Source organism: Salminus brasiliensis, chromosome 4, assembly GCF_030463535.1.
Source record: "Salminus brasiliensis chromosome 4, fSalBra1.hap2, whole genome shotgun sequence".
Lineage (NCBI taxonomy): Eukaryota > Metazoa > Chordata > Actinopteri > Characiformes > Bryconidae > Salminus > Salminus brasiliensis.
The window spans coordinates 37159414-37172113 of record NC_132881.1 but is presented as its reverse complement, the minus strand read 5'-3'; the positions used below and the strand labels follow the sequence as shown (position 1 = coordinate 37172113).

The following is a 12700-nucleotide window of genomic DNA, read 5'->3' as shown; positions in this document are numbered from 1 at the left end:
TGATCAATAAAGAATTAATGAAAAGCTTTCCCTATGGGAGTCTGGTATTATTTATAGTAGTCATACAACACCTGGTTTAGTGAATCAGTGCTTAATTGTGTTAAATCAGGTGAGCTGGTGATGGAATGGGGGCTGGTGGAGTCCAGGAGAAATCTGGAACCAAGCTTTGTTCCTCAAATCAGCTCACAAGAACTTTCTTTCTTTCAGAAATAAAACATCTCATTACTTTTACTGCAGTTGTTTTACTTCTTGTGTTACTATTTATCTTCGTATTGATAAATACAGATAAATTACTTCATACAATGTGCTTAGATACACATTTAAACTATGCCTGTGAAAATGTTTCCATACTTGCAATAATCAGTGCAAAGAACAACGATGACAGTGAGTGAATTTCAAAGCAAATATATTTTAATTACTCTCAATAAATAAACTTTTTCTATTTTTTATAACATTCTCTTCATTTTCTGTTATATTTCTCTTTATAAAATGTAGACTATGTACATATATTGCACGTAAAACAGCATATAAAAGTCCAATGATGGATTTAGGCGCGAGTTAGTAGTAAAGCTGCTGTGTGGAGAGCATGGGGTGGCTGTGCTGAGGGATCATGAGCTGGTGATGGCTGCTGGCTTGCTGGAAGGTCTGCGGGGGGATCATGTGCTGGTGAGGCAGGGTGGTCTGCTGGAAGGCCAGTGGGGACATCATAAGCGGTGGCAGTGCGGTACGCTGTCCGGTGTAGCAGTGCTGAACCGGGGAAACACCGGGGAACAGTACGGGGGTCATGGTCGGCACCAGGTAGTCTCCCCTCATTTCTTGAACCTCGCGTTTCAGCTTCATTCTGCGGTTCTGGAACCAAGTTCTGACCTGTAGTGAATTAAGAAGAAGAAGAAGGAGGTTAAGAACTAGTTCAGAAGGACAGAGCAAGCCTGGTTGACATAAGTGGTGTAAAAGGAAAAGTGCAAGGACTGCAACTGACCTGAGTTTCAGACAGACTGAGTTTCAGCGCGGTCTTGACTCTCTCTCCTGCGTCCAGGTATTTGTGCTTGTTGAAGATCTTCTCCAGCTTGTCGATCTGTTCGGGGGTGAACTTGGTCCTGACCCTGCGCTGGGTGCTGATATCCTTCTCTGCTTCGTTGCCGTCTTCAACCGAGGGACATTCAGAGGAGGCGGCCTCGCTCTCGTACCCAGATGAGTAGCCACTGTTTTCTGAAGCTACAAAAGAATCAGAAACTTGGTTATTGACCAAACCTCAACAATTAAAGTTCACAATCACAAACAGGAGACGAAGAAGCAACTGATTATAACTACATCGCATTTACTTACAGCTTGGGGAAGAGCAGTTTCTTGGAGATGGGCTAAACAGCACAGACTCCTTGTCCTTTAGCAGCTCGATAGGTGTCTTCTGCTCAGTCCTGGTGCATTTGGGCTTGGGCTGGAGATACGCCTTGTTGTATGAGGTCGGAGGCCGCGGCTGCACCGAGCAAAGCACATGGCGCTTCGGGGCAGCTGGAGATGCCTCCAAAGATTCAGGTTCCTGCTTAGAGTCGTGATAGCTCTGGGCGAGCCAGTCCACGGAGAAGTTCTTAACCATGTTTAGCTCCTGTTGGTGGTCCAAGTGTATCCGAGAAAGTCCAGAGAGTGTTGTGACAAGCCCAGGGGAACGGCTCCTGTATATAAGGGCAAGCCCCCTGGGCTCATTAGCATGTGCATGTGGGTGTTAACGCCTGATCGATTCTCAATCATTAGGGCTTAATGGGTCGTTATTGAAGTCTTTACATATCCTGTGATTGTGCGAAAGCCTGGCGCCACGAAGTCTGTGAGAAACTTCTCCGGGGCATCCAGCAGTTTACGTGTCCTTTCAACAAATCTGTGTTAGGACATCAACAGCTGGGTGAGGATCCGTGGCCCAGATGAAATATGTTCTGATCAGTAGCCATAGGTAATGATAATGATACCAGGGTGGCTGTAGGGTGGCCAGGGTGTCTGTATGAAGAAACGACCAGGAACTACGGTTCATATGGTTTCTTTATACAGAAATTGATATAATATATTTAAATATTGTTTATGTATATTTGCTAAGGTTGTTGTCTGTACCATAGCGAGGGAAACATGACAAATGGAGAGGCAGAGCAGATGTTAAAAGACCACCTGCAGACCTTCTCAAACACAGTCTATATTGCTTAAAAATGTTAAGCCTATTCTTAATTTTGGGAATCCCTACCTGGTCGAGAACCCTGAAACTTACAATTCTTCTAAATGATTTTTTAATTCTGCACTTCTGCGAGAAACCCAGAACCAAAAGACCTACAATCCATCTTTATCGATTTATATTTTATCGATTTTTATTCAATCAAAGATCTACTGAGCCCATATTGTGCTCATCTGGGCCACTTTTAGAAATGTGTTGATATGCATATAGGCCTAGCATGACTCTGAGCTCCTCAAACGTGTAACTTTGCAGTGGGCCACTCTCAGTGATTAGTCTCTTGTTTTCCTGCACACACCTTTCTTTTGTAATTGAGACAATGGTAGTAACAATCCAGTCCAAATGGTTTTGCAACTACACGTCTCTAACACCCTGCAGAGCCACCGGCGCCACCAGCGTTTGGCGCTGAGCGCATAAACCACGCCCTCCTGCGCTGCGACTGGCTAATAGCTGCCCGTCTTCTGAGCTGAGATTGGCTAGCGTTGCATAGACGGAATCAGTTCGCCCTATGGAAACAAGGAAGGCGATGTTTGTGGGAGTACAGGTGGGCAACAACAATAGCGGCCCTGTAGGGATTTCCCAGATCAAAGGGGATCACAGTAGCAGCTCAATTTGAGATGCAAATGTCCGGCCAGAAGAAGAGTAATGCCCAGACAATGGACTGTCAGTGTAAACAATGAGACGAAACATCTCATACTGAGAAACCTGAAATGTGCAGACGGTGCTGTAGTGTCAATCTGACAATGAAATACATACATACATACATTTATATATACACACACGCACACACACACACATTATATTTACATTTACTTAAAAACAAAGATGTAGGTATCTACACAGTTAAAGCACAGATGACAAACACAAGCAATGTCCTCAAGTTATTGCGAGTTTATTGGCACTTTATTAGCACTGATTTAAATATACATATATGTTAAGTCAAAAATATCTGGGAGATATGAGACGCTGCATGAAAGGCATTCGCATCTGGCTAAGGACAGAGGACGACTTGATCTCAATCCCATCTTAATACATTTTCACTGTATGCGGCTCTCTCAAAGTACCTTAATCCCTTTGACCGGTCTGTCTGCTGCTGGATAGACAAGTCAATGACTTTAAAGGCAAGACAATGCCTTTAAAGGTGTCGTTTAGATGTAACAATGATGATAACACCATGCTGAATGTGTCCTTTATCAGTGATCTAGCCGGAGAGGTCTGAGCTCTTTGCCTTCCAGTTGAGTCTTTATCTGAAGTGCTTTGAAGTCAAGGCCCCTGATGCCGTCTGGTAACATACAGAAAATCCGGCCACCCTGGAAGTGCCTCCAGGGGCGCCTATTTCCTCTCCTCAGGGTGACAAATTGGAGCGCTGTGCCGCTCTCCACTCAAAAAACAAAAACAAACAAACAAAAACAAGAGCTAAAAAGCTATTTTAGAAAAATGTGATTACTTAATTGCATGACATGAAAAAAAGACAGAAAATCCACCACATTGTATAACACAGAAAATGCAACCCAGTAATCACAAATAACTTTGCCCTGTAGCACTAAGCTTCACAGAATTTAGAACAGCCTACTTTCAATAGACCTCTTGAGATATTGCTACAAAACAGCCTACATTGGACATGGCCTGTGTAATAATACATATTTCCTACAGTTTTTAGTTTTAAGAATGCAATTAAACTGTAACTGTAACACAGGCTTAAGAATTCATGATGTTTCATTTCCAGATTCTTCTCATAACATGAATGTAGGTAAATTTAAAGACTGAAGATATGAGTTGATGACTACTGACTAAAGGTTAGAGCCTAAAGGTTGGCAATATGACTCATTTATAATATTGTAATAAATATAGTTATTGTGACACACCGAATGTTTTTCTGAGCATATTGTGGAGATCATGGGATAATGAGATATGTATTTGGATGACCGTTTTTTTCAAATATGCTTCCACACTCACACTAAAATAAAGGTGCTTCAAGTGGTTCTTTGAGAGATACCATAGAAGAACCACTGTTGGTACCACATAAAGAAAGCATGCTTATACTAGAGATGCCTGACAGTGGAGAACATTCAAATCAGTAAGGCACCTTTACATTCAGTGATGGTTCTTCAGACCTTTAAAAAGTTCTTCACAGTCACATCTCAATTACAAAGATGGTTCTTCATGGAACCAAAAGTGGTTCTTCTATGGCATCACTCAAAGAACCCTTTGAAGGACCATCATTTTTAAGAGCATACTGGTGCGTTTTATCTGCAGAAATATTGTGGTATAATATTTTTAGCATATTGCCCACACCTAGGATTACCCTTGGAAGGTGCACAGAAGATGGAAAGCTCTTGAATTCATTTTGGTTTTGTAAGAGAAAAAATAAAACAACAAAAGCTCCCTCGGAAGAGCGCTGGATATGCAGGTTTATGACAATAACATGAGTGCACACTCGCTGGATTCTCGCGGTGAGAATTTATGAGTAACGTAAAGAAAGAGCTGAAGTCAGCACAGCCACTCAGCTCCATCATCCAAAGGATTCACATGCATGGCTCAGATTACAAAGTGCTTTGGAAAAAAAACAACAACAACAACATGGTCTACCCAATGTCCAGTTACTAAATTCCATGCCCATGCCATTGTCCGTGCCCAGTTCATATCGGACTCCTTGTGCTCTCTGCCCTTCTCCATGTGTCCATGCTTAATCTTAGTGTGGGCTCACTGGAAGGACGCTTTAACCCTGCGCAGCGTGTCTTGGATCCGGCGAGTGTGCCGCTCTGCAGCTGGCTGGTTGAAGTTGGCATCGTTGTCAGCAGCGAGAAGCGACACGTCACACATACCCAGATGGGTGATCCGCGCCTGCAGGTACACCTGCAGTTCTAGGTCAGGAGTGTATGAATACACACGCTCCTGGAATGCATGGACCTGACTTACCACACGTGCTATGCTCCTACAGAGAGACAAAATGAGGGAGAGAGATGGAGAGAAAAGGACAGAGACAGAGAGAGAGAGAGAGAGAGAGAGAGAGAGAGAGAGAGCAAAACAATTTGTTACCGAACCCTGAGACAAAATTATACATAGGCCCCATATGTCTTCTAGACTAAGATAGACTGAATGACCCTAACCTAGTAACAGAAATGGGCACAAATAAACCTGGCTGCTCACAGAACAAAGGTTATAGAAGTCTTTTATAAAAGTTACACTTCCAGTGATGCAAGCTTTTGTAAGGCAAGTGTGTAATATTAAATATGTGTGATGATTATCTTTCCATCTTCTGACAGATTAATACACTGATATATGATGATAAATCTATGACCAGATTTAGTCTTTTGAATCTTAGTTATGAATCCTATGCAAAAAACCTACTATGAGTTATTTGGTAACAGTTTAGTATAGTCTCATAGGGTTTGATTTTAGGGTATATGAAACTGTTATGAAAGTTATGAGAGTAATGCAGTTGTGAGAGTGAAGAAATGCTTTTGAGGCACTGTAACCTAATTGTGCTAATAAAGCTTTAAGTATAGAGAATGGTGGGAGAACATAGAAGAAATGTGCAGCATTCATTAATAAAAAATGCACTTGCCTGTCAGCCCAGGCTTACCTGGTCTAGGTTTCCCGCAATCACCTTGGCATGAAAATGATTCTTAAATGGTAGAGCGAGTATCACACTCAACACTCTTTAACATATTATATTATATTACTATTATATTTCCACAACATTATACTGTTTTAACCCCTTAAAAAGCCTATGGCCCACTGTCAGGCTGAAAGTGTAATTACAAACTTCTATTCCCACAGAATAACACATAACGCAACTTATCAGCCCTCCATCTCAAACTCAACTTCTCAACTTCCCCGAGTCAACTCCGCTGACTCGGAGCGTGTGTGTCCTGATTCCCCGAGACAGCTCGGAGTGTATATCAGCCAGCTGTGTGTACGCCTTGCACCACGCCCGCTCCGACCCTGGCATCTGCCAACAACACCCAGCCCCTCGGGTACCTGGCACAAACCCATAGCCCCAAGCACAACGTCACCACTGATACACCATCTGGCTGCACACACTCCACACACTCATGGTGTACACAATCACACGCACACCCAGGATGCAGGAACCTGACTGGACACGGCAGCATGTGCAGCCACCAGCTGTGTCATTACCGCTCGCTCTGACTCTCCGTGACCTCTGCTACTTGCAGATGTCTGCCAATGTGTGTGTGTGGGTGTGTGTGTGTGTGTCATGAAGTTTAAATCGGAGAATCTTGGCTGTGCATCTGCTGCTGCAGTGACAATGGCTTGAAGCTGGACATTTGTAAATTACAGTAGTATTACCAGGCAAGTTAAACAACATATCTGAACAAAAAAAACAGCCTCTAATGTTGAGCAAATGGCTTTTTTTCAGTAATAGATGTCTTTTAATGCCTGTGTTCTGCAGTTCAATCTAACATCACATTTCTTTTGTTTGCAGTGTGCAGTCTGCCATGAGGATCTGTCAGCCGGTTTCAGACCCAATTGAACATAGCAAGCTTATAAACCTACTCTGCGAGTTCGGGCCATGCCATCAGCTTATGATGATTTGGGAGGAAACTATAAGAGAATGGGGACAACTCAGAGAACTTTGAGCTGGAGTTCAGGTGGCTTCTACTGTGTGGTAGGAAGTCATTGCCCCCTCTGATTAGTGGAGCCAAGAATGACAGATATGACAAAGTTAAAAGGGAGGAGATGAGGTGGTGGAGAGTTGCAAACTCTTTGTCATAGACATGTGAACAAGAGATAAAATTTATAGGAGGTTATATTTGGAGGAGCAGCTTCAGACATGTTCCTCCTCCCCCCAAAATCTTGCTATATCATAACTCCGCTTAGTAATAAGAGTGTAAGGATCTCAATACACTTTAAAAAAATCAATTCACGATAATGGCACTCTGACCCAAGCAAGGGCGCTAGCGCTTACAAGACAAAAATGCCAGCCATAACCAAGCAGCAATGTTATAATTATAGAAGTACAAGACTGCCAAAATGAATGATGTTTTATGAGTTCATAAAATTGATTCGCTTTGAAAACATGATTCTTTCAATCTGGAATCTGGCGCTAATAATGACCAGCCTGATACTTCCAATGAGTCTTTTACAAAGTCAGATCTCTCGGTTACAGCAAACCTTTCAAATCTCTTGACAGAATTAATTTTTACAACACATTAGCATAGGGATTAAAATATACTAACACATTTCACATTAGTAACTTTACTTACTGAAAGCTACATGCTGCAGATTTCACGGCTATTTGCACTGCGTCCCAAACCGTATATAAGTACACTAAACACAGACACCATGGGTTTATAACAGAACAATACTCAGTAGAAGTGATGCTAGGTAGTGAGCTAGGTAGGTAAGTACATGTAGGGTATGTAGTGTACACTGTGTAGTTTGAGTAGTGTGAGTTTTAGATCACCCAATCAGAGGGAGCATGATCTGCTGCACCATTTAAGGTAGAACAGATAATTGGAACACAGAGTGGGTGAATACACAAGTTTAAAAGTTCAGCTTCAAATAAAAGTAAATTTGTAATATTTAACAGCTTTGGCAGTATAACTGTAACATTGCCTAATGTTCTGACTGTAGCTAATGGAACCCATAAGGAAATTATGAGCTGTTCCTCAACTATTCTGACTGAATAACTGTGGTATACTTGCAATTATACAATCAAAGTTTTTACTATAACAAGAGATACTGTCATAGGAGTACTGGTCTTTCATCAGCACAAAGTCATCAATGTCATTTCTTCACTTTCTTTTAAATGTTTAAAAAATGGCAGAGTTTAAACAAAACATTTTTGGAACATTATTTGTTGACCTCTGCTACAGTCACTACTCTGGGGTTGCAGTACTCTTGTAAACATGTCTCTCTGCAGAACATTAAATGACATCAGTGTCACTGACCGTAGCTTAGGCCACTTGTACGCTCCACTGGTCAGAGTGAAAGCACCTATCTCCAGCTGCTGCACATGCATGGCCAGAGTGTGTACATCTGGTATAGCTGGCTGCCCTCTTCCCCTCTCTCCTTCCATCAGACATAGGCTGTCGCTCTTCAGGAACACCTGCAATGAGTGCACAAGCTAGATCAGATCTACTGTCCCAGAGAGTGTAACTATTCCAGCACACCTGATCCAACTAATTAAAGTATCATTGATTATAAATTAAAGCTCTTAATACTACAGCTGATCTACTTGTTTAATGCTCTCTTTTGTACCTGCACTGCTCTGAGCTCCTCAAGAACTTCCAACATCTTAGCTGACAGCTGCTTCCAAGCCTGCAAAGGAACCCAAAATCATATTTTACAGGGAGACTTGAATATTATGCAAGCAAATATTCTTTTTTACTATGCAACCACATATTTCTTTCCTATTAAACAGTACTGGATGGATAATATTCCCAATAACTTTATATTAATGTGCTATCTGTTAATCTATATTTAAATCCATTTAACAATATGTCTTTTACAATCAGACGTTATAAGACCAGGAGTTGTTGTCAATTCATAAAAACAATTTCTAGTGGAAGTAAAGATGTGATTTATTACCGGTAACTGTCTCACAATGACATTCTCCAATCCTCCAAGAATCTGCATGGCTGTAGCAAAGTTTCTTGTCTCGTAACAGTGTTTAGCAATGCAGAGAAACTTGGCAAGCAAAGACGTCTGAACCTAAAAGAAGACAGAACACAGCAGGTGACAGCTTAAAAATTAATTAATGTCGGTTTCTGAGAGAGATCAACAACATGATAAAGATGGAGTCTAGCTTAGCAGGGAGCAAAACAACCACCTCCTTTTGAGCACAAGACTTGCTATCTGGGTCATATTTGTGTCAGAATATCAAATAAAACTGACTTTATTATTATTTAAGAAAATTAAGATTGTCATGCAAAGGTTCTCTCTTTACAGGTTTAATTTCTTAAAATGTGAATTTGAGTGAGACAGAGCACAATCTATGCAAACAATCAGTAGAGTATCTGATACAATCTGAAGGATTACCTTCACAGAGTCTGTGATGACAATCTCAGCGGAGACCCAGTTAGTCACGCTCTCTGCATATCGGATGAGCTGCTGCAGAGCCCCATCATGTGCTGGCTCCTTGCCCACAAACAGATTACTGCCCTCTAATGGTGGGGCATCAGACGACACACATCTGACCAACGTGGAGATTGCAACAATTAGTGTTTTGAGACAACAGGAAGCTCAAACTTGATTGCAATCAAAATGACAGTTCATGTGCCTTCAGCTTTTAAATAAGACATCTTGGCCTTTTGCTCTAAATATATATAGGAATGACAATCAATATATATATATATATATGAGTGCACACAGAAACAGTACCTCTGCAATACACAAAGCATAACATGAATAGGAAGAAATTTACAAAAGCATCAGCTGGAACTGAAAAAAATGTAACTGTGAAGTGCATGGAAACAAGACAAACTAGGCAAGCTCAAACCAAGTTGCAGACATCCAAGCAGTGTTTAAAGTGGTCATAAAGTTTAATAACCTGAAAGTAATGCACTTAGTAAACAGTGAGTTGTGTATAGGACATATATACCTGGATGCAGAAGTCAAACATAAACAAACATATTTTGTACAATAAAAAAAGGCAAATGTCTACAAATGAACCAAGCATGTATTCTGGACAACTACAAAAATGTAGCTGAAAATAAGTCTGAATGTGTTGGTTCAGAGTACTTCGACCAAGAGAGGTTTTACATGCCCAGTATAAACCAGCGACTGTTGCTTTAAGAGACGTTTGGGTTCTCTAGGTTTAGTGCAAGTGTCAAATACCTATTATGGTGGTTAAAACACTGTGGAAAGTTCAGCTTTTCTCATCATTTAATACATTCAATTTATCGCTGGACATATGTGGTTTTGTGCATTTCTGAATTATAACAAATAAATATTAGAACTGTGGAAATGTGTGCGCACCCCTGCATAAGTGACCTGCTGAACCATGGGTTTCGATTTTGGTTCAGAACTTTTACAGCTCTATGTCAGTATTTTGTGACCTACATAGTGCACTACTTAGAGAGTAGAGAGCCATTTAAGATTTGGCTTAACTTTGTGGACTAAAAAGCATTCTGCCTGTTTCATGCCCAGCATGTTTAGTTTGGATACAAAGGAAATGTGCTTCTACAGTGTTTATTTCGAGGCTGATGTTAGCTTCTTGTTTACATTTTTATTCCACCTTAGATAGTGCAGTAGTTACTTTCTGGCACCCACCATTTAAGATACAAAAAAAACAAGAAATACAGACGGTGTACACTCACTTGGAGATGTTTACTGCTTTTTCTCGAACTCCCTGTGCTCTGGAGTTCAGGAAATGGACAGGGTGACAACCTTGAAAGAGTTCCTAAATTGAGGACAAAAATAACATATGGGGAAAGCTGAGCACAGATGCTGCTAAAGTCAAAACACACTCGTTTGATATATGGGAGGCTGATTTCTGTGACTGCAAATGGTTAAACTAAAGGACTGGAAGTGAAGGATTGAGGTACTTTGTCTCCCCCTAGAGAAACACAGCAGAAATGACAGCACATGTCATACTCTTCATAATCTTAATAGCAAAAGAAAACCTGAGTACACAAAAAATGGAAAGGAAAAAAAGGGGAAGAGAAGAACAAGGGAGGATACAGGATACAAGGTTGCTAACATCAATCTAGTGAGCTGGAGTGTTGCCAGAATGTATATGAACAGAGCGAGAGTAACAGAAAGAGATAATAAAAGGAGATGGACATCAGACAAAGGAGAAGAAGAGAGAGTTGTGCTCTGTGGTGTTTACCTGCTGGAGGAGTGTGAGCTGCTGTGCTGTGTGCAGAGGTGTGTGTTCGGTCTCACTGAAGGCCACTCTCTCCTCACTTCTCAGACACGAGCTGGTTAGCTGGTTGACCAGTGAGCTGTAGCACGGCCTAGGCAGAGCTGCAGCAATGGAGTATACCTTCTCTTTAGGTTGGCTTGCTTGGGGCTCCACCACACGGGATATACGCCACTGGGAACTCTGTATGAACATTAATACAAGAGTGGCAGGCATCCACCAACATCATAATTTCCCCTTTAACTCATATGTAGCTGATTGTCAAGTATTCAATGTGAACTAAACAATTTCTTTGGGTGAAAAAACAGTGTAAAATCTCTATGTTAACAGCAGTGTTCCCATCAAAGGATAAAGAGCTCAAAAAGACTAAAATGTTAAACTTTTAACATCTATAATGGGTAGCAAACAAACAAAGAACTCCTGCCTGCAAAATTACCTGATTTCTTTTCCTTAAATTAATTATCTGGAGATATATATATAATATGTGTGTATGTATGTATGCATGTGTGTGTGTGTTTGTGTGTGGAGATACATGGAGATATGTGTATCCAGGATCTGAACTATTGTAACAGAAATCGACTGCTATATTGCATATTTAGATGCTATTAAATTGAGAAAACAAATCTCAGGTCATTTCACAATAAGAGGTTTTTATCCATTATAGAAAAACATGAGGGTCCAGCAAAGGAAATACTGCTAGATTCACTATAAAAGTGCATTAGACTGAATTGAAGGTCATTCATCCAAAATTTCAATTTAAGTTTCACTTAAAAATAATAATAATAATGATGCCAAATCCATGATGCTGACCTTCTTGGCAGTATCCTCAGACCTTCCACTTAAGGTGGAAACTGACTGGACATCGCCATCGTCCCCAATGTTAATGGTACTCTCGCCAACACATGGCACTCCACAGCTCCGCTTCTTTTTAGGAGTGCTTTGTAGCACCATGAGTAGATTCTCTCCGCGACTGTCTACAGGAGCCACCTGTAAAAAAAAATTAAGATCAAAAAGTAACCACTCAACTTTCCTTTACATTAGGTTAAATGGGGCATAGGTGAAATAAAACAGGAAGGTGTCTAGATGTTGTATAATGCTTGTCATGATTGGTTTTAGTTGGATACTGTTTGGAGTGAATTATACAGCCTCCAGTCACCTCAGATGTAAGGAAGTGGTCGAGGGTTTGCTGGAGGCGGGACTTGGATGTCATATCCACCAGCTGGCAATTTCCTATCCAGCACTCTAAGAGGTCCAGAGTGCGATGGTATACCTTTGTGCTGTTTAAGGAGGGGTCCTCGTTTCGGCTAAGAAGCAGAGAAAATGCATCCAATACCTATTCAATATTTGTTCTAATAATGATTAAAGCAATCTGCATGCTGCATGATGCTTACCCTACTGAGCAGTTGAATTTGTCTATTAAAAACTGTAGGAACTCCTCAGAAGTGCAGAAGTAGCGATAGGTATAGAGGAAGTGCTGAATATATCCTTCCAAATGAGCATTTCTGCCAGAAAAAGACAGGAAATGTGTAATTACCAGCAGGCCTGGACATATTAATCTTCATAGATACAGAGTGTGCCATTAAGTGGATAAAGTGCTGAAGAGTTACATGGGTATGGATACCACAGTATCAGAACAAAACAACACAGACTATCACAAA

General features: G+C 41.0%; 2 protein-coding genes across 3 annotated transcripts in view; both read right to left on the bottom strand.

The window, feature by feature from the left end:
* Nucleotides 1-558: 558 nt before the first annotated feature.
* On the bottom strand, nt 559-1594 carry LOC140554181 (homeobox protein vent1-like). The gene is made up of 3 exons (XM_072677024.1): nt 1327-1594; nt 980-1215; nt 559-867 (listed from the first exon to the last, which is right to left on the bottom strand). The coding sequence occupies exons 1-3, from the start codon at nt 1592-1594 to the stop codon at nt 559-561; spliced, it is 813 nt and encodes a 270-aa protein (XP_072533125.1).
* Nucleotides 1595-3082: 1488 nt separating this feature from the next.
* Nucleotides 3083-12700, bottom strand: part of kndc1 (kinase non-catalytic C-lobe domain containing 1) — a 42949-nt gene continuing 33331 nt past the window's right edge. For both annotated transcript variants that reach the window (XM_072678276.1, XM_072678277.1), the window contains 10 exons: nt 12434-12544; nt 12199-12346; nt 11853-12029; nt 11010-11225; nt 10498-10580; nt 9218-9371; nt 8768-8890; nt 8438-8497; nt 8128-8285; nt 3083-5144 (listed from right to left, as the gene is read on the bottom strand). In XM_072678276.1, the coding sequence (XP_072534377.1) occupies nt 4913-5144; nt 8128-8285; nt 8438-8497; nt 8768-8890; nt 9218-9371; nt 10498-10580; nt 11010-11225; nt 11853-12029; nt 12199-12346; nt 12434-12544 (1462 nt within the window). In that variant the 3' untranslated portion in view covers nt 3083-4912. The remainder of the gene's footprint in view (nt 5145-8127; nt 8286-8437; nt 8498-8767; nt 8891-9217; nt 9372-10497; nt 10581-11009; nt 11226-11852; nt 12030-12198; nt 12347-12433; nt 12545-12700) is intronic.

Coding starts and splice junctions, on each gene's coding strand:
- LOC140554181 (XM_072677024.1), bottom strand. CDS start 1,594: ATGGTTAAGAACTTCTCCGTGGACTGGCTCGCCCAGAGCTATCACGAC. Junction 1,216..1,326: donor AAACTGCTCTTCCCCAAGCT/GTAAGTAAATGC, acceptor ATTCTTTTGTAG/CTTCAGAAAACAGTGGCTAC. Junction 868..979: donor TCAGTCTGTCTGAAACTCAG/GTCAGTTGCAGT, acceptor AATTCACTACAG/GTCAGAACTTGGTTCCAGAA.